Below are 23,519 nucleotides of genomic sequence, written 5' to 3' on the forward strand. Positions count from 1 at the left end.
ACACCGGGAATATTCATTTCACATATTATTTAATTGCATATAATAAATCAAACAATTAATGTAACAGACTATTATCAATTCAGGTGAGTCTCGCCATATTTCATACAGCCTATGTATGGATTAATATGTTGTAAATGCTTCTGTTCATTTGACAAAAGTTAATGAGGAAAGAAGGTGAAAATAATTTGGAGCAATATAAATGCAAAGCGAACAGAAGGTCAAAGTTGGACTAATTAAAAGTGCTATAAAATTGTCTAGTGCTATAAAATTGCCGCATGTAGCTATCAATTAGAAATCACAAAATGGTCCTAGGCGGTAGCAGCAAGGAAATGAATCTGTCAACACTTTTCATTATTGTATGATAACACGGGGGAAAATTAAGTCACAAAATAACTCTTACAAGCCGGACTTGACCTGCTCATGCATTACCTCTGTTTGATTATTTCACATTCTCCACTACTTTGCAGCAGCAACACAGACAAAGCTGGATCTTTTTTTTCTTTTTTTTTTTTGCCTCATGGGGTTGTTTTTGCATTTTCCGGCAAAGTGTCGCAAGGGGTCTTCCTTTAATGAATCGAGGTGAGAGCGCAGGCAGCGGTGTAAATTCATTGCACTACCACATGTAGAGCGTTTAGGTGCAAGGACACATTTTTGGTAATTTTGCGACCAAAGTCGCTGGCGCAGTGGTGGCACACCTGCAGTGCGGTCGCAAAAAAGGTTGGATCAGAAGGAATAAATTACCAGTAGATGTGGCAGGGGCCGGAGTCAATCACAGTCAATTAAATTAGGTCCCATCATTCCCTTTAAAAGCAAAGTGCTCCCCAACATGAGGCAAAGACAGTTTCACTATGAATTAAAGTCCAAACCTGCTAAACAGGGGAACACTGTTGATGTCTGTGGAACAAAGTGGTGAGACATTGAAAATGTGCTGCTGAGACATATGATATCCAATTTAAAGTTGAATTAACTGTACTGGAATTATTGAAATATCACAATTGGTACAATAAATCACATCTATGAACAGCCAAGCTGACATTAACTCTGAGTAATTTCTGATAATGGATAATGTCCAGTAATTACTACAGTTATGTGTTGGTTTCAATTAACTAAGGAGCATTTCAGTCACATTTTAACCCTTTGAGCTCTGCCATAGTAATGGTCTGTCGCAGCATACACTGCTATTTTTGCTTATTGTGGTGTTATATTTTTTGGGGGAATGTCTTCAAATACAACAATAAATTTCAATATTGGAATTGTGTGAGTAAAAAAAATAACATAAAAAATGACCTCTTAACACTCTATAAGTTTTTGAGCTATGCTTATATGTATGATCAGAATGCAAAGGTGTTCTGATGGATTTATCATTTATTCCTCTGGTCCACCGCACGTTTTTGCACCACAGGTACCATAACACATTGACATCATTACGAAAGTACAGCATGACACACAATCAAAGACAAAAACCTTTGCAAAAACAATTAATGCTCAAACTTTTATAGTTTTAGATTTATACAGAATTTTGCAAATTACGATGTCCCACAAACCTTACAGGGAAATTCTGGTGTAATTCCAGGAAAAAAATACTACTTCTGCACCGCACAAGGTAACAACGTAAGCTAATGACTTGATGATGGGGAATAGCAGACTTAAATAAGGGAACATAAGGTTATGGCATGGTGAAGGGGAAGAAATGAGCTTTTCAGGTCTCTTAAAACAAAATTTATAAAGGGTTAAAAAGTTGTTAACATTTCTTTTTGCTAAAAAAAATAGTGGCTTGTGTTTGCGATCACTGGAGTTGATGGTGTAGTCAGACCGACACAAACTAAGTTATATGACAAGGCCTCAGAAGGATTCACAACTGTGTCAGCAATTGATGTAATGTGGATTACTGCATTACTGATTGGTATTCTGCGGTGATAATTCGCACTGTCACACATGTAATGCAAACAATATCTATCTGAGGACTTAACTCTAAAAAAAAACGTATAAAGACATTTATATGTTTTCTCACTAAAATAATCAATGATATTGCATTAATTAAACATAAATGACATGCCTGTTGTGCACTTACTATTGTTAGTTTTGCCACTGCAGCAGCTCTATGCTTTTTTTTTTGCCAGAAAAATGACTGCTTTTGTTACAAGGTCCATTTTGTTATTTGCAGCCAAAGCACTCAAATATAACAAGTCGTGTTCGTGACTTCTAAGCATGGAGCCACAGGAGTATATAAGGCGCGCTTGGAAACAACATCACTCCAGAGACAGTTTCATTAAGCATGAAAAGCATTCATTTTCACTGTTATATCTGCCTGTAAAAATCAGTATTTGAAAACTGTTCATCCATACACAATAACGCCTATAATTTAGTTACGGTCAGGTCAAAAACGGTTCCTATAATAATACATAAAATTATCTTTTTATAATGTTCCTCTGCTCCCCTTCATTTTGCACCGTTGTGTGATCATCATGCACACTCACACATTTTACCACACGCAAACACCTTCTTTATTAATGTTACATATTACTCATTTAGCAAAGATATATTTTCAATCTGGATTCCTTTCTTGAGTTAAATTAAATGTAAAATCTAATCTCAACGACGCGCACATAGACAGACAAATACAAATTACGCCCGAGCCTACATGCAAACGCACCACAAATTTATCCAGATGATAAAATATGATGTGGCTGACATTGCCTCCAATGAAAAATTATTGGCATGAGCCAACATGTCAGCGGCGTAATCGTGAATGATGTGCGGAAGAGAAAGGTCACAGCTGAGGACCGAGGCATTATGTAGAGGAACAGCTAAGCTCTTTACTGCTCCGGACTTAGATGCAGTAATTCAGTTTTGAAGACTTGGGTGTCTTACACATCTTATGTTTTTTTTTTTTATGGTTTTTAATCAAACAACGTGCAACAGATGCATTGTGCAAAAATACCATTTTATTCAATTTAAAACGTCATATGTTATTATGGAAATGAATAACAGATTATCTCAGCATGTGGCTGCAGAGAAAAAGCAGGTGAGGTTCTCCACCATAAATGCCTGGCTGTCTGTACTCCTGCATATTCCTGCTTTGTTATAGCTCAACCCTCAGATTCTATCTAGTTCCTCCTATTACCAACAATACCACGCAGATTTTCTGCCACTGGGGCTGTTTGGGAGCTATTAAGCAGTGCCTGGGCAAAGGACATGCATAACAGTAGCCTTTCAGTGGCTTCCACATCAGGTGGAAATCACAGAAATACAGTGTAAGAATAGGAACGGTGGGCCTGCGATTCTTATCATAAGCAATTTGGCCCTCCTGCATTAGAAATACTTTGCATCTGTTACATTGTTTTATGTTAATACTCTCAAAACACTTATATCCTGTCGACCTTTTTTAATCTTTTATCAAGACTCATCCGTTAACAAATAGCCGATCATTTGGGCACATTTTAATTAAACAACAAAGAATCAATGTTCTAAATGCTTTCCGGTAATTACATCATATTTATGCATCAAAGTGACAACTGGAGTCACCTTCCAGCGAAGATATTTTGGGGTGGAACACAAAGAAAAACGCATCACACAGCTGCTGAGAGTGACAAGTAAAATAACAGTCTGAAATATGTAATTACAGCATAGAATATGTTTCAGTTTTCTGCCTGTTATTTCTTGTCTATCCAGTCATGTTTGGTTATTATTAGAGTGTTAGTGACTGAGTGACTAAACTAAACATTAGACCGGTTTTGGTGACCCAAGGCCATTAAAAGTGACAATGCCGCATTACGTGCAACAAAGTAGTCGTATGATCCACATGATTTCAATTAATTAAAAGGGTGCAATGTTGCACCAATCACGGAGACGTGTTGAAGACAGGCGGTTGAAGTGAGAAAAAGGCAACAAAAGCTACTGGCCATCGCCATCAATCACGCTACCAACAATAGCACAACTAATAACCTGACAGACTTGTTTTGCTGAAGGAATATCATTCTTAATCTGAGAGGCTGGTGCCCCCAAAAAAGAAAAGGAAAAAAAAAAACGGGACAGCCCATAAAAACTACAGAGCATGAACTGTCACACAACGTCAAAGTGAGAAAGAGCAATCTGGCCTGTGAGATTCCAATATCTTACTCTACAATGACAACTGGATCCAATCATGGCAGAACACTTCAGTGAGCCGGTCGGGCAATCCTCCAATCAGACAGACACGGCCAACACAAAATCATCAGACTTAAGCTTTACTTTAACAATTACAAAAGTACTACAGATACAGTATGTTAAAAAAAATCACTTACTCTATCATCAAGTTGATAGAGTAAGAAAGAGCTACTAAACAATAGGCAGGTTTACAAAATGCAACACATTTAACCAAATGAGCCAAATTCTTTATCAAGGTCAAACTTGTAACAGCAACTATTTATGACCCCTTGTATTAAAATGTGTGTAATATCCAGATTGTATGTAAACATGAGTCAACCTGATCAATGTATTAACAATGGGGCTGGGATTAAGTATGTAAAGTCTTTAATCAAAAGAGATAAAAAAAAACTATATTTTGGAATTCTACTATGATTTTGTTTTTAATAAGAGAGCTAGCACTGTATATATGGTATAGTGAATGTCTGCAAATGCAGACATCTCGGCACACCTGAGCCTCTCTTGCCGCTGACGGCACATTTCACTCTGTCGTACAAATCCCAGACTGCGTGTTTGAAAGCAGAAACACAGAGGTGAAGGTGGTGAGAAGTAATAAGAATTCAAAACTGGACAGCAAGGTGATTTGTCTGACAACACAACAGAACTCATCATCCTGATTAAACTGGACGACTCCTTTTTAATTATTTCATTCAATCTCAAAAACGCCACTATATAAAAAAAAACAAAACATTAGAAACACATTCCTAATCGGCCAAAGCCACTCCTTGAAGTGATGACTTGTTAGTTTCTTGCATCTGATGGGTAGAGACTGAGGAAGACTGGAAAAAGATGCTCATATCATGAGAAAGCTGAAAGACTGGCTAATCCACCTGTCACATAATTACAAGTCACTAATACAGAAGAGTGTTACAGCTGCAGAGGGCCCAAGGTCAGAGTCACTGTTGGTTTATGCTGACCAACGTCACTTTTATTGACAGTTACACTCTTCTGATGAGACACCAGTCAATAACCACTGACATGTTATGAATTATACTTGCAATCAATCTTTTTATTTAATTACCGTAAGATTGGAAAAATAAGTTAATTGATCATTTATCCAACGGTGAAGTATAACAAAGTACATTTACGTAAGTACTGTACTTGGGCACTAATCCTAGGTACTTTTACTTTACTTTCCACTTTGTACTTCTACTCCACTACACTTCACAGAGAAATATTGTACTTTCTACTTAATTATTTTAAACTTAAGCAACAAGTTACTTAACAAATCAAGATTTCTGCACACAACCCACATAAAAATTAAACAAGTGCTGGTGAGAAAGAAAAGTGAATTATTTAGAAAATGTAATTGGCAACTACTTTGACAAGTCATTTTTCATGCAAAAACATTGTCCCTCGAATATGAACACTTGCTGCTTTTCATTTAATCATTTACTCATTTTTAGTGTGGTGTCAGTACTTAAGTAAAGGATCAGAGTACTTCCTCAACCACAGCATTTAACACTTGTTAGATGCCAAAATAATAAAGAAAAATCATTAGCAGAGTATTATTACATTAAAATCCCTTTCTTTTTTTATTTCTGGAAAAGCAGGTAAAATGGTCTCAAAGGTTTAGTGATTCATGCACTCAAACGTTTACAAAAAGGTTTATCCGGTTAAATAAGACTCTGGTTGACTAGCAAGCCACACCAGCTAAATAAAAAAACGCGCTTCACCACTTGTGGGTTGTAGTGGCTAACAGAACAATATGAAGAGAGACAGGAAGAGATGTGTGTTTGGATAAAAGTGGGCAAAACCTTTGTTTTCATTTTCAGAACTAAGTGGCAGCGGTCTAATTCATTCATCTCTCCCTCGTTCACCTTCTGATCTAATGCTGAGGGAGATGTGTGTAGAGCCAACAGTTTGCTCTTTACTGTAGCTCCATATCGCTCTAAACTCTGAGCCCGCCCCCTTTTAAGCAGCCCAATCAAATGCAAATGATTCATTTCTGCATTCCTTTTTTTTACTGTATGTCGCTCAAATATTCAGTTTCATTGAGAAATATGTCGCACTACAGACTTTAACTTCTGTTTGACTGGGACTTTAACACATTGGTTGTAATGTATTTGAGGGAAAGACACGAATATGTTGTTTTTTTATACTGTAAATCAAATATTTTCTTGGGTCATTTCTAAACACCTGAAGGCCTTCTGCTTTACAGTGACTGAACAGAAAGTCACAAATACATCAGTTTTTCTTTAACTGATTCTATATTGGGGGTTTTTGTTGTTGTTTTTTTCTTATAAAGTTCATATGTAAAGCCAAATAAGTCTGAAATAATACAGCGCAGTGATGCATTTGCGCCTACCTACAACTCGTGCTTTGTGTGTGTGTGTGTGCGTGTGCGTGTGCGTGTGTGTGTGTGTGTGTGTGTGTGTGTGTGTGTGTGTGTGCGTGTGCGCGTGTTGTTTGTATCTCTGCATGTCCATGTGTGTGCATACGCACAGAGGCTTTGATAAGAGGTCTTGAGAGGTATAGTGGAGGACCATGCCCTCCTCTCCTCTGCTCTCCTCTCCTCTCTATCCTGGCTAGCAGGCTGTCCTCATTACTGTCAGTCAGCATCAGGTTTAGCAGTGCCAGGCTCCTGCACAGCCCTCTGTCCTCTCTGCCCTGCCAGCACTAGCCTGCCTGACTGCTGCCATTGGTAAGCATTGTAAGAACCCCTCAATCCCCTAGAAAACCTAATTACTCTCCACCCGCAACCAAGGAGACCGGAGCAGAAAAAGGGGGGAGGCCGAGGGAAGAAGAATCACACACATGTGCACTCCATTTACAAGCGCTCCGGCAATTATTCAAACAAAGGAAATGTGTGTTCATATTATATCTGCAGTTAAAAAAAAAATAATTACACTAGCATTCACATTTACACATCATTTATCTTTCTATTGAGGCATAAATATCGGAGGAAAGCGGAGAAAAAGCTACACTTAGAAAGTGTGGAACTCACAAAAAAAAAGAAACATGCAAGAATCAAACTGTGCATCGCTTTGACTAGCCGTTAACTGGGTCACTCAGTTGGTGATTGTGTCTGACCACCAAACAAACAGTCATTCATATGTCTGTGCTCTGGCCCCATTTTCATCTGGAGCAGTTCCACTGAGGCCACTGAAAGCAAAGGAGCTGACGGGTCAGGGATTTAAACCCATCTCCAACTTTCGGCACAGTAGCCATTATCACAGCGGGGGAAAAAACAACTCCTTGTGTCACCCTCTATCTAAAGGAGGCTTTATTTATGTTGGCTTCACATCCGTGTTTTTTTTTTTTTTTTTTTGGGGTGAGAGGAGAGTGACAGTGAAGAATTCCCATCAACTCGCTTGTCACTTTTCCGTCGTCTTCCGTCTGACTCTTGGTTTCAGTGAAACGTCCGCACATTTAGTGTCAGTTGTAAAAACCCATTTCAAAAGTGCATTTATTTCGAGAAATACGGCGAATATCCTTTCAGTTGGACATCTTTGGTCGCTCACCGGGGTAAGACCTGCTCCGTGTGCCTTGAAATGCAATGTCGGGTTCGGATAATAGCCCGCACAACATAACATTCTTTCTCTTTCTCCCAGCCCGCGTGCTATCTGGGTAGAAATGCCTCGAAATAAGAAATGTCTAATCTTCTTTTTTGTAATAAATATTTGGGAGGGCTCATTGTCGCAAACTGTAAAGCTGAACAAAGATATTGATATGGCATTCTGTTCTACATTAAAGACTTTTGTCCTTGAATATTCTTTCACACTCGTGCAGCTGTGCAGATCTGAGTTGGAACGGGGGAAGCTGGTGCTTTTAATAAACTCACAGGGACATTCAAAGGGGCTGGCAGCTACAGAGGTTTCATTTTCCCAGCAGTGAGCTGTGTCATTTAAAATAAGGATCATTTTGAGAAGAGGAATATCATAATGCTAAATCTAGATCAAATAACTGAGCAAGGTGTAAGACTGGATTTGCAAGGCCTTGTAATCCTGAAAGACTAAAAAAGAAATGCAAAAAAAGAGCACAGTCAGAGATAGATGAGGTAAAAGAGGACAATGAAAGAGGAGTTTGTTTTTGAATTTGTTTCAAAAGCTACACACCTGTGCGTCTCTAATACAGTATGCGTCTTAAGTGTGTGTGGGTGCATGTTTACGTCATATAGTACAAAGGCACAGGGGATAAGAATGTGTGTTTACTTCATGATGCATTATTATTAGACTTCATTAAAACTTAAGACTTGGAATCTCCAGAATCACAATACACCTGAGAGTCTGTTCTACAGGCAAGAACATAAAGCACACACTGTCCCTGAGAGAGGAGTGGGACGCAGACAAGTGGAGGAGGTGGGGGCACTGGTCAATTGTGATCCACTGAAATTGAGTGTAAGAGAGAAAGAGAGATGCAAAGGGAGAAATAAATGGAGAGAAAAACGCTCTTTTTACACACAGATCCTTCAATAATGCTGCAACAAAGACCCGTCATTACATCGGCTTTGCTTATTTTTCATACAAAACTAAACAACTCCAGCATGTGATTTTAGATACCATGCAGGTGTTCCACACACAAAAGTCTCAGCTGTGATGTGTAACACAACAGAGTTGATCTCTAAGCGTGACATATAGCAAGTGCAATGGGCTTTCTGAACAATAACAATGGCATAACATGGCAATAACAATAATTTACTGCCGCTATTATGTGGCAGCTGATCTCGTCCTCTGTTTAGAGGGTAAGGAGCTCCCAGACCTCATTGTCTCAGTAATTTTTGCAGACATTTCGCCATTATTTGCTGATATTTTTGTTGCATTTTTGTTGTTGACGTTCTTTGAGATGGCTAACCTAACTGTGACTGCTTGTAGCTGCTTTTTAAATCTACCGGCAGTGAATAGTATTTTTAATAAATAGTCATCAGTAATGTGGATATAATGACTAAGAGGGTAAAGGCAAATAGAACAGTTTGAACAGTCTGGTGAGTTCAGAGAATTACATCAGTTTACTGTGAACAACACTTACTATATTAACAATATCGACCATCATATCCCAATATTAATAATATCGATATATTGCCCAGCGCTAATTCTTGGTATGTGGCTGTTAGTCACAGCAAGGAAACAAACTTTGTAACCACAAAAGACTGAGGGCAGGGAGAACAAAATACAGCTGAAACAAACAGGAGAGTGTGGGAAATCGTACATCAGAGTGCAGGTGTGACAGCTGCTCCAAAACACACACAACTCAATTAGGTAAGCTAACTTGGCAGCATACACTGGCTTACTAGCAATGTGTTTCAGGTCAAAGTCGCTATACAAACAAAAATGTTACAAGGTTTTTATTTGGCTTAATCTACCACTTTCACAAATTCAAATATGTACAGTCTCTATGTGTACTTCAAAACTTGCACCATTTGCAAAACTGCAGTCGCAGAACATCTGTTTCAGGCGTTCAACCAAGCTACCAAGTGGTGAGATGACACTCAGCGGGTGCAGAACTTTAAAATATCTGTGGCAACATGTACCTCTTCAGAACAGACTGCCCGTCACAATGTGGACGCTTGCAACCAGCTCTGAGTACAGAAGTAATGGCCATCTTACTGGAGTAAGTGTATTAACTATCTGCCAGTATGTGCACGAGTTCTACGCTGCTGCAGAGATGTTGTTGGTACCAGAAGTAATTTGTTTCCCAAACCAGGAGAAGTTTGAAAAAATGACTGCCTACGTTGGGAACAGCTGGAGGCTTCCGCAGTGTATTGGTGCTATTGATGGATCATACGTGCCCATGTTGGCACCACAGGAGTACCACTGCGGCTTCTTCAACCGTAAAGACTGGCACTCCATCGTCCTTCAAGGTGTTATAGATGGAAAGGGACTTTTTTGGAGCGTGTCTGCAGGACTGCCTGGGAGCTTGCATCATGGTCGGGTTTTGAGACTGTCCATATTGTGGGAGGTGGCCAGACATGGCAACCACATCCCAGCTCACACTGGGAGTATTGGTAGGGTGGCTGCAGGCTAGTACATCCTAGGAGACTCTGCCTATTTCTTGCAGAAATGGCTCTGAAGACCATTCCCTAATGCTGACAGCAAGAAAGTGTGCAGAGCATGGATGGCGGTAGAACAGCAGGCCACAAACAGGGAAGCCACATTTCCAGCTGTCAACAGGCTGAAGTAAAATTTGGGGCAGTGCTTAGAAGGTATTTTTGACTGATAGCCCAGAATTACCTCAACCAGTGTACTAGCACAGCTCTCCTTCCTCCTAACTGACATTAACGCAAGCAGTTTAATACGAGAAGTTGCAGGAAAGAAAACTGTCATTGCAAACAAAATAAACAGAATTTCTGGAAGTGTTGTCACAGCTGCTTTGGTGCAGTACACATCTATTTGTGCACAGATAGAGTCTTTCTTTCTGCATCCCAAAGACTGCCAGAGACACAGTGACAACCTGCTCGGGATGGCTTACACGGCAAATCCCTTTATGAGGTGCAAGGAAAGGGTTACGCCCATTGCTCTGTAAATGGATGCTGCTCCTTCCTTTCATTTCCATAACAAGCCATCAGAACTCATCTCCCACTGAAGTGGCCACAGTCCCACTGGCAATTAAAATCATGCTGGGACATGCCATGGTTGTGTGCGACTCCACTGTGGGAAACAAAAGCAGCAGCGGCAGCGGTAATGACGCCAACAGTTGAGTGGTAAATCTTGAGCAATGTCGGCGGAAACCGTCGCTTTGATTTCTCCAGGAAACTGAGAGCAGGCTTCGTTTACATCTTTCGGTATGAACCTTACTGGAAGATATCAAACGAGGAAACAGCATCATCTCATCTCTGCCTTTGCCTTCTTTACCACTTTCTATACGCAGCCACTGTACTAAAAAGGCATGTGGGCTTTTCTTTTTGAAGATTGTCAGTATAGCAACAGGCTCGAAATTTAGATGGGAAAACATAAGGATTGGGACTTTAAAAACACACTTTGATAAGTTTGGTGTAAAAACAAGAATCTGAAAAAGCTGAAGTTAAAGTTAAGGTTCCAATGTTTGATTTTTAAAGCCAACCAACCTCTCCCATAAAAAAATCAAGACTTCACTAAACAATAGAAACTCTACATCACTAACTATGATGTGGAGACAGCATACCTATAACAAATGAAATTAGCACATTTTTATGAAAAATTATATTTTTTAGCTTCAGTGCAAATAAGCAGTGGTGCAACACCACACAGCAATGGTGTGGAGAAAATGTTTAAGTTGTCATCATCATTTACCATCTACATTTATGGTTAGATGAGATGCAAAACCCTCTTGAATTTTTAACGTTCACAAGGTGCCACTTTCGCTAAAAACATCCTGGTGCTAAACATGTCATGTAATGTAATGACACCATGGCAAAACGATAGAACCGAATTTATAGGAAAAACTGGACTATAAGATGAACAGGGGTCATCCAGGGTACACCTTTGACTTTTTGATCGTCAAAGTCACCACTTCAATATTTTATCCTATCTGGCATTTATACAATTTCTTTTTTTTTAATACATAACTAGCATATGAATTCTAGCGTTATGGTCACAGTGACCTTTGACTGCCAAATTCTAGTCAGTTCATCCTTGGGTTCAAGTGGATGTTTGTGCCAAATTTGAATAAATTCCCTACAGGCAATTGTGAGAATGGGATGTACAGATCTCCCAAATAACATAATCCCTGCATATACAATTTTTTTCTATGAGTTGCTTGCACAGACACATAAAAATGTGTTGATGAATATATTTTGTTTATAATATCTGTATTCATACTCATATTTTCTGAAATCAGCTTCAATACAATCATCACAATATATCTCTATTGCAAGAATGCCATTAAATTAAATGATTTCTGCTACTGATAAAGTGCATCAAGGACGGCTTGTTGTGAAATTAAATGCTGAGCTGCTAAAACATTTACAGTATGTTGAAATCCTGGAATTCTCCTTTTAGCTGCCTCTCTAATAAAACCATGGCTAACACCAGCCAGGTTCAATGGGCTTGGAGGAGACAAGGTATAAATGAATGTGCATAAAGCACCTTGCAACACATCATCATTGTTTCATTCTTTCTTCTCCATCTGTCAATCATCAACAGAAGTATTCCTCAATATCTGTGGACTCGTCTGTAATGACACGTGTGACACAAACTGTGAGCAGTTAATTCTAATACAAAATTTCTTAAGCATATTTTCTTTGAGGGACCTGTGGTTATCGCCTCTTGGTGCCCTTGACCAATACTCTGGTACAGATGGTGACAAAATACGTAAGAATACTAAATTTCAACATATACAAGACTCCAAAACAAAAGGGGTAAAGCTGATAATCCGCACTGTATGACTGATTTGTCATCTACAAATATATTTATGTCTTATCATGACAATAGGCTAAAAACAGGATGTAGTGCTGGCCTTGAAAGCACAAATGTTGCATTTTTAAATTCTCCAGAATTGTGCGTACTTACACTATCGCTCTGAGCAAGACTTTGTCATACATGGCATTTAAATGAAATGATTGCCGGCTGTCTGTCTCAATGTTCCTAATGATTATTTGTTGCCAAGCTTCTCCCTGTCTGTTTCCGTCTCTCTTTCTAATGGAAATGTCCATGCTTTGGGGCAGTGTCAGTTCTGCCTGCTGATACAAGTTGTTTTTCCTGTGATCCTGTCATCCCGGTGCAAACACCTTCAGTTGTTTACAGTGAAATGTCCTCTGTGTTCACCTTCACTTCCTGTCTGTTTTCAGCATTACTCTACGTGCTGTACATACTGTATAGTTTTACCATACTGCAGCGTTCAGCGGTGGGAGGTCATTGGCAGGGTTACTCGTGAGGTCATTGTTAGCCGTGAGAAAAATTAACGCTGATTGCTCTCGTCACGATTTGCTCCCCCGAAAGCCCGTGCCGCCGAGGCACCTGCCAAGGCGAGCTTCTTTAAACAAGAACGGAGCCTATTCAACAGCTGCATAAGCAGCCGGGCGGGCAGACAGTGGAGGGGAAAGAGGGACAAAAGAAAGCAAATGCAAAACAGAGAGGACTTTCTAAATGGGAACCTCAGAATGGGACTTCTTTTAAAGGTCTTAAATCAACTGAACATAAAGTACAAACCCATGCAATGTTAATCTATCTGGCTTAATCCCATTGCTTTAAGATCCTTTATAATCCACATTCAATACAACCATTTTTTTCTTCTCTAACAAGCTTGCCCTATAGCCATTTTATAAATCATTGGTACAAGGCTTTTGCAGTGCCACAAATTCTGTTATGGTGTCATTATTACACAGAGTTATGAACCACGCAAGGTAGAATGACAAATATGTTTAAGACCAGCTCAAAATATTGTATTTCTTTCTGAGTCATTGCTAAAAAAAAAAAAAAAAGAGAGTATAACACTGTTTAAAAAAAAAGATTAACAATATCCACGACAGCAAGAGGAGTTTCTTGTTCACTTAAAAATTGGAAGCATCATCAACCATCTGAGCTGTTTTATTGCACCTTCGACTTTCACGAGCAAGGCTCCGAACAGAAGAAGTTAAAGTGATACTCTTGGCGTGGAAGGAAATGTGGAGAAACACTGGTAGTTTCTCAACCATATGCCGATATCCTTAAGTCACCATGTGCTCTGGCTTTGAAAGCCTGCACTGCCAATTCCTCATTTGAAACCCGACCAACTCTTTAACAATGCCTCTCTCTGATCCAGTGGGAAGGAGAAAATCTATTATCGATTTCCACCTGGTTTAGGTGGAAAAAGCCCTGATAGCGCCGTTGAATGGCACTACACTGTACTGTGCCATAGCTTTCACACGAAAGCTGGAGGGGAGGGATGGTGTGAGGGGGCATGTCAACAAAGCCCTCAACTCTACGCCACAGCACCATCTGCACGCTCTGAATTTTTAATCGTCAATAGAACTGCTCGAGACCAGTAATCAAAAGATAATACGCATCATGAGCTTGTTCCTGCATGATTGGCTTATCTTTTGAATCGCCCATTGTTTCAATGCTAATTGTGACCATTTCTACATGCATGCACTACAATTAAAGGCATTTCTCAATCACTTGTGTCATTCAATCCTATTCAACTCCAATTGCTTCAGAAAACAACCCAACAGGCTTATAATTCTCCCCAGAAAACGTAATTCATCACTGTCAAAGAGAAGTCATATCAATTCTTGCAAAGACTACTCATTTAAAGGGATAGTTTGGATTTTTTGAAGCAGGATTGTATGGGTATTACACAGAGTAAATGACAGTAGGCACACCCCCAGTTTGGAGAAGCAGACTGGAATCTGACATGAAAGCTCAGCAATGTACTGCAGAGGATGATAGTCAGCCATAAAACAAATTTTACCCACCAAAAAAAATCAATATCAGTTTAACTGTACGTTATATTAAGAGTATTCTCACTGCATTATCTTTTCTTCAGACAGTCCGTTTCAACAGGGAAGCCCCTGACGGCTTCAGTTCCCCATCTTTGCTCTCGTCAATGCCACCAGCCTCCATTGAGAAAAACAGTGATTTTAGCTTGCTAAAAATGGCAGCTGCTGGTCTGCCAATGTTTGAAACAACTTGTTGGTTTGTGTTAGGGGTCAACCAATATTGGTTTTTCAGGGCCAATACAGATACCGTTTATTAGTAGTTAATAAGACTGATAACCGATATTTGGAACACATATGCATTTACAATAAAAATGAAAATCTTTCCATCAATTAAACACAACACTTTTTTGAATGCCTTTAGCAAATGATTAAAGATAACTGAAACATTCAACATCATATCCAGTCAGTTTCCAGCAATTTTTCTTGCAAAGTCATTTTCATTGCATTTTTTGATCAGTTAATTTTGTCAGTGATTATTAAATAAAACACAGATACAGACAATCGGCAAAATGCCAAACATCGGCTCTAATTATCGACCAGGCCGATAACCTTGTTTATGTTGTGTGACTTTGGGGAATCCAAATCCACTTTCTGACATTAAGGTGAAACTGTGAAAATACTCTCAATATTGCTTACACTCTAACTAATGTCTATTTTTTTGGTGTGACTTTTTTTTAGATGGCTAAAATACATTCGGCCTGCTTCTTCCTTGGAAAGCCAACCACCGTCTACTGTATGTGATACCCTGACTATGGATAAGTACCTCATACAAGCCCAGGTCAAAAAAATCTCAACCAAACCTTTAAAAATAAAACTCTCTAAATAATCTCTACACAACAACAGCCAACACAAGACAGCAGAATCTGGATTCCACTTTTTTAGATCTTTCTTCTTTTCCACACAGGAATGAAACCAATAGCTAAAGTTCCCTGCAGATATATTAGAGCCCGCCTCGTGTCAGTCACAACTCCCATCAAGCCATAAGATGAGTCACAGATGTAGGATGGTTTCACACTTATACTCTGCATTCACACACAGTAAAGCTTGATTCATACTACTGCAGACTAAAATTGGAGTGAGGTTATTTTGACATTAAAACAACTGTAATGAGGGCTGAAATGCAGATATAAGCAGAAATGCACAGAAAAAAAGAGATATATAACAGCAAGGTAATATAGAAAACAGCATAACCTCAATCATGCTGAACATTTTCTTCAAGTCTAAAATGTCCAACTTTAATTGCTTTGGAAAAGCAGCAGAGACAAGGTGAGAACAATAGAGCCAGACTAGATATTTCTCTCCAATAACAAACAGACAAGCGCAGCCTCTTTTGTATCTGCTGTGTGAGCACACAAAATTAGGTAAGCTAGTGACATGAGACATAATCATTTTCTTTGAGCGGGGTTAGTGACCAATTTATTCTTACCTTAGGCTGGGCGCGACGTGGAAAGGCAACCTTAGGATCAATCTGCGAATGAGAAAAGAATAGCAAAATTGTTGTTAAAAGAGGAGCTGTGATATTGGAAGGGTGAAAAAAGCAATGAACAGGTGCTGGAAATATTTCTAACACTGTAAGCTAACAAAAGGGACCCCGGAGTGCAAGCGTTCAACACGGTCACATTTCTAAATCCTCTGTGGTCGGGAATAAATACCAGGGTTTTAATAGCAGTAATACATATTCAAAACTTAATGTATTAAAATGTGATATTTTCACAATGATAACAATTTATCCGAGCCATTATGATTTTACAAAAGCTGCATAATCAGCCTGTGGCGATACAGACGGTCTGCTTTTGAATTTGAGGAGCATTTTTTTGACGCTAACACTGCATTCGAGAGCTGTCAAAATTATTGCAATTACAAATTAAGTGCACATGAATGGCCCGAGAAAGTGGCGATGAGAACGTACGTGTTACTTTAACACAGCAGCTCTGCTACAAAACGCCTGGCTTTTGTCATTTTTCTCCCTCTATGAACCACTCTGGTTAAGGTTAGGGTAAGTTATTTTCGATAAGGTATGGGCAGCAAAACATCTTAGTATCCATGTAGTCATGTTTCAGTTCAAACTGAACAAATAGCAGCACCTTTGTCAGCTATCATTTTACTGGATATTATTTAATCCATTTGTTCCCGCTGACCACTGATTATAAACTATCATTAAATGAAGCACGCAATAACAGAACCTTATTAGTCAGTACATTAATTCTGACTCTGCAAAAGCCAATAATTAGTCTGGTGCAGCGATTTGGCCCAATAACTGCTTTGATTACAAGTTAGGTATGTTTGACAGGCTTGTCACCAGGCAGCAGAGCTTTAGGTTAAAAACAAAGCACACTTCACTTCAAGAATTTATACAAGCAATGGACTATGGATAGATATTAAGGTTAAACTTACCAAGTTGATTGCTTACAGTAAGACAATTGTTTTTTAATTTAAATTTTTTTATTTCCTTTCTTAAAATGTGCAAAGTATCTAATTAAATATGCACTAATTTGCATTTCCAAATTAGCTAATGCCAGGTAAAAGTTCTTGTTTCATTTTGTTGACATATTCAAGCCAAAGTTTTTTACAGAAGGGATTTTGGTTATCTGTTTTCATCACTCCATAAATCAAAAAATTATGTCATCAGCCATTAAAAAAACAATCTTTTTCTGTGCAATCTTCAGAATATAAATAGGAATAAAACTAGAAAGTTTGGTGGATGTAAATGCTACTTAAGTGGAGATTTGTTGTTCAGAGTATAAGCAACAAAAACTAATTTTGGGAAATGGCCTTTAAATATATGTACAGTAAAATTCCATACACTTTTAGACCAAAAATAAGACACTACAGGTGAATAGAGTAAAAATTGAACAAGCAGATATCAACATCAAACTTCTCTTGTTGTTTGCCGACATTGAGAGAATTATTTTCTGTATTATATATTTTCTAAAAAAAATTAAATATGCAAATGAGGGATTATCAGAATAAATTTGCACTTTTTACATAAATTAAAGTGCAGGAATCTTGAATAAAATAAACACTTAAATATGTATGATGCATTTTTCCTACTAGTCTGAAAGAAAAAAAAGAAGAAAAAAAAGCCCAAATCTAAAAATTGACAAGTGCATTAGAAAAGTGTTCCACCTGTAGTTTCTCCCATAATGAGGATTTGAAGAGAGCTGGTTAATATCACTGACCTCATAAATAACTTTATACATTCTTCTACAACTAGTGGAGCTAAATGGCACAGTTTTGGCAAAAATATTCATTTCATTGGGCAATTAACTTAAAAAAAAACACATATTAATAACGGATGATTACTGCCCTAAATATTGGTGATAACAAATTATGATATATACAAAAAAACAACACACAACTGTTTCAAAACAAGAAAAAAAAAAAAGAGAAAAGAAAAGAAAAGTTAGTGTGAAGGCCATCCATGCCACCATTCTGCTGGTCATGGTCACAGCAGAGACTCGCTTTTATTTTAGGCAGGAATGGCTGATTGAATATGACAGGGAGAAAATGAGAGTCTGAGGCCGCTGACGCCTCAAGATATTGCCAAATAACCGGGAGGATGCGTCAGATCAGCCTGTTTCTCCATCTCCTGCTTGTTATCTCATTAGCTACATTTTCCTCGTTAATTTCTCTGGTATGAAGGTATGTGGTGGGGGGTCTCATCAACCTTGCACATACAAAGAGGAGGAACCAACTCAAACAGCAATGTCATCCTAAATTGTCCTTTCCTAGATACCAAAGATATTTTTTTTAACAAAAGACATAGTTTTACTCATTCGTGTTTAAAGGAAGATCATTTCAATGCTCCATATTTTGCTTTGTGTTACTCTGAAATAAGTACAATTAGTGTTCCGATTCTTAGCATTCATAAGAATTACTCCTTGAGCACAGATGGATATATTTAAGAAAAAGATATCTCTTCCTGCTGAGGAAAACAATGGAAAGAAAGTGAATTAAAGAACGCGAGAACAAAAAAAAAAAGACACCATCTGCACAGATCAATTAAGCCAATGAGACTGACTACGATTTAATGCGTTTGAAGGGAAACCATGATGTGCAATGTCATTGTCATCTTTTCTGTCAGTCTCAGTTATTACCGTTATCTTTCTAAATCAAGTCAAAATGAGAAATGAATTCAATAACACCTGGGTATGGCAACCCTGCTTGTAATGAATTTCATTTAAAGATTTGTTTTAGCACTTAGCCCCCGGCATAACCAATTCAAACTCAATTATTTTGTGCACCCCTGTTTGAGCAAAGACAACACATTATGCTTTGAATACCAAAGTCCTACATACTTGGTAATGTATCTTACCTTTTAAGCCTATACAAAACGTACAAAACCTCATCTTCACCACACTGCATGAACTAATTGTTTTTCAGTCCTGCTGAGAATTCCTACACACTACGAAGCTTCCTGTTTCACCATGCACGAGAGAGCACTTAAATACAGCGGCGGTGGAGGTCATATAGCTTTCTGTCAGTTGCAAGTATTACAACTATCAAAAAGAGGCAATTATATGCACAGGATTGTGCTCAGAATGAGGCTATGATACAGCCAATTGTTTAAATCGCACTCAGAGCAATGCAACCAAATTAGGCAAAGAGGACTTACTAACCAATCCTTCTGAGAAATCCTGTAGCAGCACCTTTTTAGGTCACAACTTATGATGAATGACTCCTTTGAGAAATGTGAACACGAGGAGGGGAGATGTAGCAATTGTTTTCCCTTTGCTTTACATATTCATGTGCGTGGGATTTTTGTGTACAAAGTGCCTTCATGCTTAAAGCCAAGACAGAAAATGTGCACTGCCCTTCGCGCTGGATAACCATACCTTTCAACCGGAGACTGTGTTGTCTCGGTTTCACCTGATACTTCCTTTCTGAAATATTTTTGTTATGTAACACACATACCATCAGGGTTTAGGATCAGTCAACCGGACCTGGGCAGTGCACTTGTTTCAGTGGCTCCACACGCAGTGCTTTGCAAATGTTATTTCACTCTTGTCTGTTTTTATCTTTAAATGAGTTAAAAATGTTGACAAAAATTACAAAACAATACCTTTTGGTACATTTTGTTTTGAAAAAGTACTTTTCTCAATGGGTTGTAGGAAAAAAAAACACTTTTGTCCTTACTGTGCTATTGTTTTCACTGTTATTTCCACATTCCCTACACCTGCTGAACGCAACAAGTTTAGGCTGTGCTTTGTTGAAATGGATTCTGTGAGGAAATCACAAACTGATGTAAAAGGTAATTTTTAGGTGCAAAAAGGCACATTAATGCACATAAATTAAAAACACATAACTCTAGTGCAGAAAGCTAGACCTCCCATCCAGCTGTAGTTATCATCTAGCAGCAGTAAAAGTACTTTATTAATCCCCCTCTTGGAAACGTCTTTATCGTGGAAACATCACAAGCAGCGCATACAAACTAAACAGCACATAGATATTTAGAAACCTGACTTGGAGCCGAATGAACAAGCTGCTGTGAATATGAATGTGCTCCACCTTTGAACATTACATTTTATTGGGTGCCAGATTAGCTGCTCAAACGAGGGAAATCAGCAATATTAAGCAGGTAAACACCCCAAATTTACCTTCTGTGTTTTGTTTTCCTACTGTGGAAATATGAAGATCGTTGAGACTGTATAATTCATTAAGGAGCGCAAAAATAACTTGATTGCTGTACAACAAAATTGTAATTGTTAAAGCAGAAGTAATAGTTTAACCCTTTGATACCTAGAGCAATATCAGTTTTCTTGTGCTGCTTTCAGATGCCTTTATTAAGTATTTAAACCTTGGAACCCTGAGCTAACGGGTGCAATTTCTTTAAAAAAAAAAAAAATTTAAAAAGTAAATGAGCAACTTGGTAAAAAATGTTCCACAATTTGCAAGAAATATAGATACAGAAACTCATTTTTAAAAAGCTAGGGAAGAATTTATGGGGAAAAAGAAAAAAAAAACTAGGAAACAGCTATATTTATAATGATCACAGTTACATGTCTAAAATTATTTTACAGAATAATTATAAATTCAAAGCACTTTCTCCAGGTCATTGCCTTGTTTATTTTTCCATTTCTTTTTTGTTTAATTTTTAATGTTAATTATTAATATTATTATTATTAACCTTAATTTTACCTTACTCTCTTTCTCATTTTTTCCAAGTTTTAAAGAGTTAACACACCTGTATGGTCAAATGACAGGTAGGGCTAGCAGATAGGGCCAAAAATATCTATATATCTAAATATCTAATATCTATCTAAAATATATTATTAGTGACTCTTAAAACTCTTTTTAAAAGTTAACTTGTTATTGAGGTAAATTTTCAGTAAACTAGAATTACTGCCTCACGTCTGTATGCCTCCATGAACCAGGCTGCAGCTACAGTTTACATTCATGTCTGTCCAGACTCATACGCAGCCATGACAGCAGACAATGTTTCAAATATGGACACTGCTGCAAAGAAGCTATATTCAAAAACATGGATGCTTCACACACAAGCCAGCAAATCTCTACAGTCACCACAGTTTCAGTTTGTGCCAAATCTAAAGAAATTTCTTCAAGGTGCTCTTGAGATATCATATACACAAAAATGGGAGGAGCGAGGTGAGAGTGAACTTGACCTTTGACCCAAATCTAATCAGTTTATCATTGAGTCCAAGTGGACATTTGTGGCAAATTTGAAAAAAAAAAAAATTTTGAGATATTATTCAACAGAATGGTACAAGGTCACTGTGACCTTGATCTGTGACCTTTGATCAAATCTAATCACTTCATTGTTGAGTCTAAGTGAACGTTTGTGCCAAATTTGAAGAAATTCCATCAAGGTGTTCTTAATGTATCACGTTCGCAAAAATAGGAAAATAAGACATAAAGATGCAAACAAACATTCTGTTGTTAAGCTTCTCCAAAGTGTAAATTTGATGCTTTTCATTCTTATCATATTATACTTAATTTAATATTCTGGAGTTTGGACTGTTGCTCAGACAAAACAAGACATAAGAGGCCTTCATCTTGGGCTGTAAGAAATTACAACTGGCATTTATTTAATGTTTTTTTTTTAATGTTATGTAGACTAAACTATAAACTGATTGAATGAATGGATCAGCAGATTAATACATTGTGAAAATAATTGTTGCGGTCAAAGTGTAATGTGTTCAAATGCAAACTGCAATCAAAGTGCATAACTGAAAAGCAACCTAGAATGAGCTAACCTGCACCTATTTTCATTTTTTATTTTCATGTATGAGCCATTATAAAAATCTAACTTTTATTCTAAGCCAGATCCAATCAACAGATGTGACAAGTTCCACGTCATTAAATGTATTTACATGTACACCTGAGTCCTGGTTATGTTTTGTACATCTTTTCCGAGCTTCAAAAACCTGAGTAAGGACCTGCAGTATTCTGATAGAAACCAGAATACTGTGGCATGTAAACACCTTTTCCAGGTTTCTGAACATCCTTTGTTGATACAGAATATAGTGACTGAAATAGCAAGAAATCTAAAAAGACGCAGCTGCACACAGGCGATCGGAAACCTGGATATTGTTAGAATCATGTATACAGGGATGCGATTAACCAGGTTCCATGTTAACATCACATCCTAAATAAGATCACAACCAGGATAAGACTCCAAACTTGAATACTAGTGTGAACGTACTCATTATGTTCTCTGTGAGAAAAGATTAATTCGTATTCCTCCCTATAATAAGGGTATGACTATTGCAGGCATTTATCATATAGAACTACACTGTAGGCTTCCTTTTTCCCTTTGATTAAATTACTGCGACCATCTAATGGTAGCAGTACCTGTAATGTACAATTGACTGGCAGCCTCTAATGTGATGTCATTTTCAAAGGGCTCTGCAATTACAGTGTGTGTGCCTTTTGCAATGCGGGTTTCTCAGATAGCATCTAGGCAAGTTTACACAGTTCAGTTCATGTAGAGCACAAGAGCATGACTAATGTCACGGTTAAGATGGAGTATCTCACACGGCTGTAGTCGGTGTCAAGAGCTTTGTCCTCAATCTGAAGCAACACAGGTCTCTCTGGAGTATCTGCAAGTATTTGCTCACCTTATAGCCTCTTTACATCACCCTGACAAGAATTTTTCAAATTAATAATTCTGGTGCACCTCTCCTACATGATGAAACATGATCTCACGCAGGACAAAAGTGGATATCCTCGAGACATCATACAGCCTGATATGTCAACATAATAAATGAGAGCAGACCAAGAGGAATCCCCCCCACCAAACCCCACCCCAGCGTCTTTTATCTTCCACAGCCTTTTACTACAGGGTCTCTGTGGGCCGCTTCTGCATGCGACTGTGGGAGATCAGGGCAGAGAAACAGCCTATATCTTAAGTTCACATCTTATAAAAAGGATTTCATATATTAATGCGGCTCCTGGGTAAACTCTCGTCCTCTCTCTTAAGACATATCTACACTAGCATGATGATGTGGTGTTTAAGCTAAAAGGAAAAGGCTTATCAAAGCTTGCAGCTTTTCCCCAACTTAAGTGTGCGAGCGGGTCCACAGGTGTGCCCGTGTGATACCAACGGAATAGACAAGAAATTAAAACATAAAATGTCTCATATCTGTGCTGTCAATCTTTTACTGAATTTTTTTTTTTAGGGCCATGGAATAACACTTCTAAAACTCAGTTTGTTATGCTCCTCAAATCAATAATGAGAATTTTACCAAATCTCACGCTCAACAAGGAAATTGGACTTTTTTTTTTCTTCTAAAAAAAATAATAAAAAATGCAGCACCATCATGATTCATACTCACTGGTATTACACACAATATCGCATTACTGCCTTGACAAACATCTGATGTTCCTTATGTACCGACAAGAGACAGATACAGCTTGAACTAATAACGCCTTCAGTCATAATTAACTGGAGAAGACAGAGCACCTGCTATACTTAAACAAGAGCGAGTCAGAGTTGAGCTCACTGATTTGACTTTACTTCCAAATCCTATCTGATGAATTT

General features: G+C 38.1%; 1 protein-coding gene across 11 annotated transcripts in view; it reads right to left on the reverse strand.

The window, feature by feature from the left end:
* Positions 1 to 23,519, reverse strand: part of LOC121952124 (RNA-binding protein Musashi homolog 2) — a 338,550-nt gene that overhangs the window by 306,877 nt on the left and 8,154 nt on the right. For all 11 annotated transcript variants that reach the window (XM_088088718.1, XM_088088717.1, XM_088088720.1 and 8 more), the window contains one exon: positions 15,945 to 15,986. In XM_088088718.1, coding sequence (XP_087944844.1) covers positions 15,945 to 15,986 — 42 coding nt within the window. The remainder of the gene's footprint in view (positions 1 to 15,944; positions 15,987 to 23,519) is intronic.

This window comes from Plectropomus leopardus, chromosome 15 (assembly GCF_026936395.1).
Source record: "Plectropomus leopardus strain MGB_pleo_1.0 chromosome 15, ASM2693639v1, whole genome shotgun sequence".
Lineage (NCBI taxonomy): Eukaryota > Metazoa > Chordata > Actinopteri > Perciformes > Serranidae > Plectropomus > Plectropomus leopardus.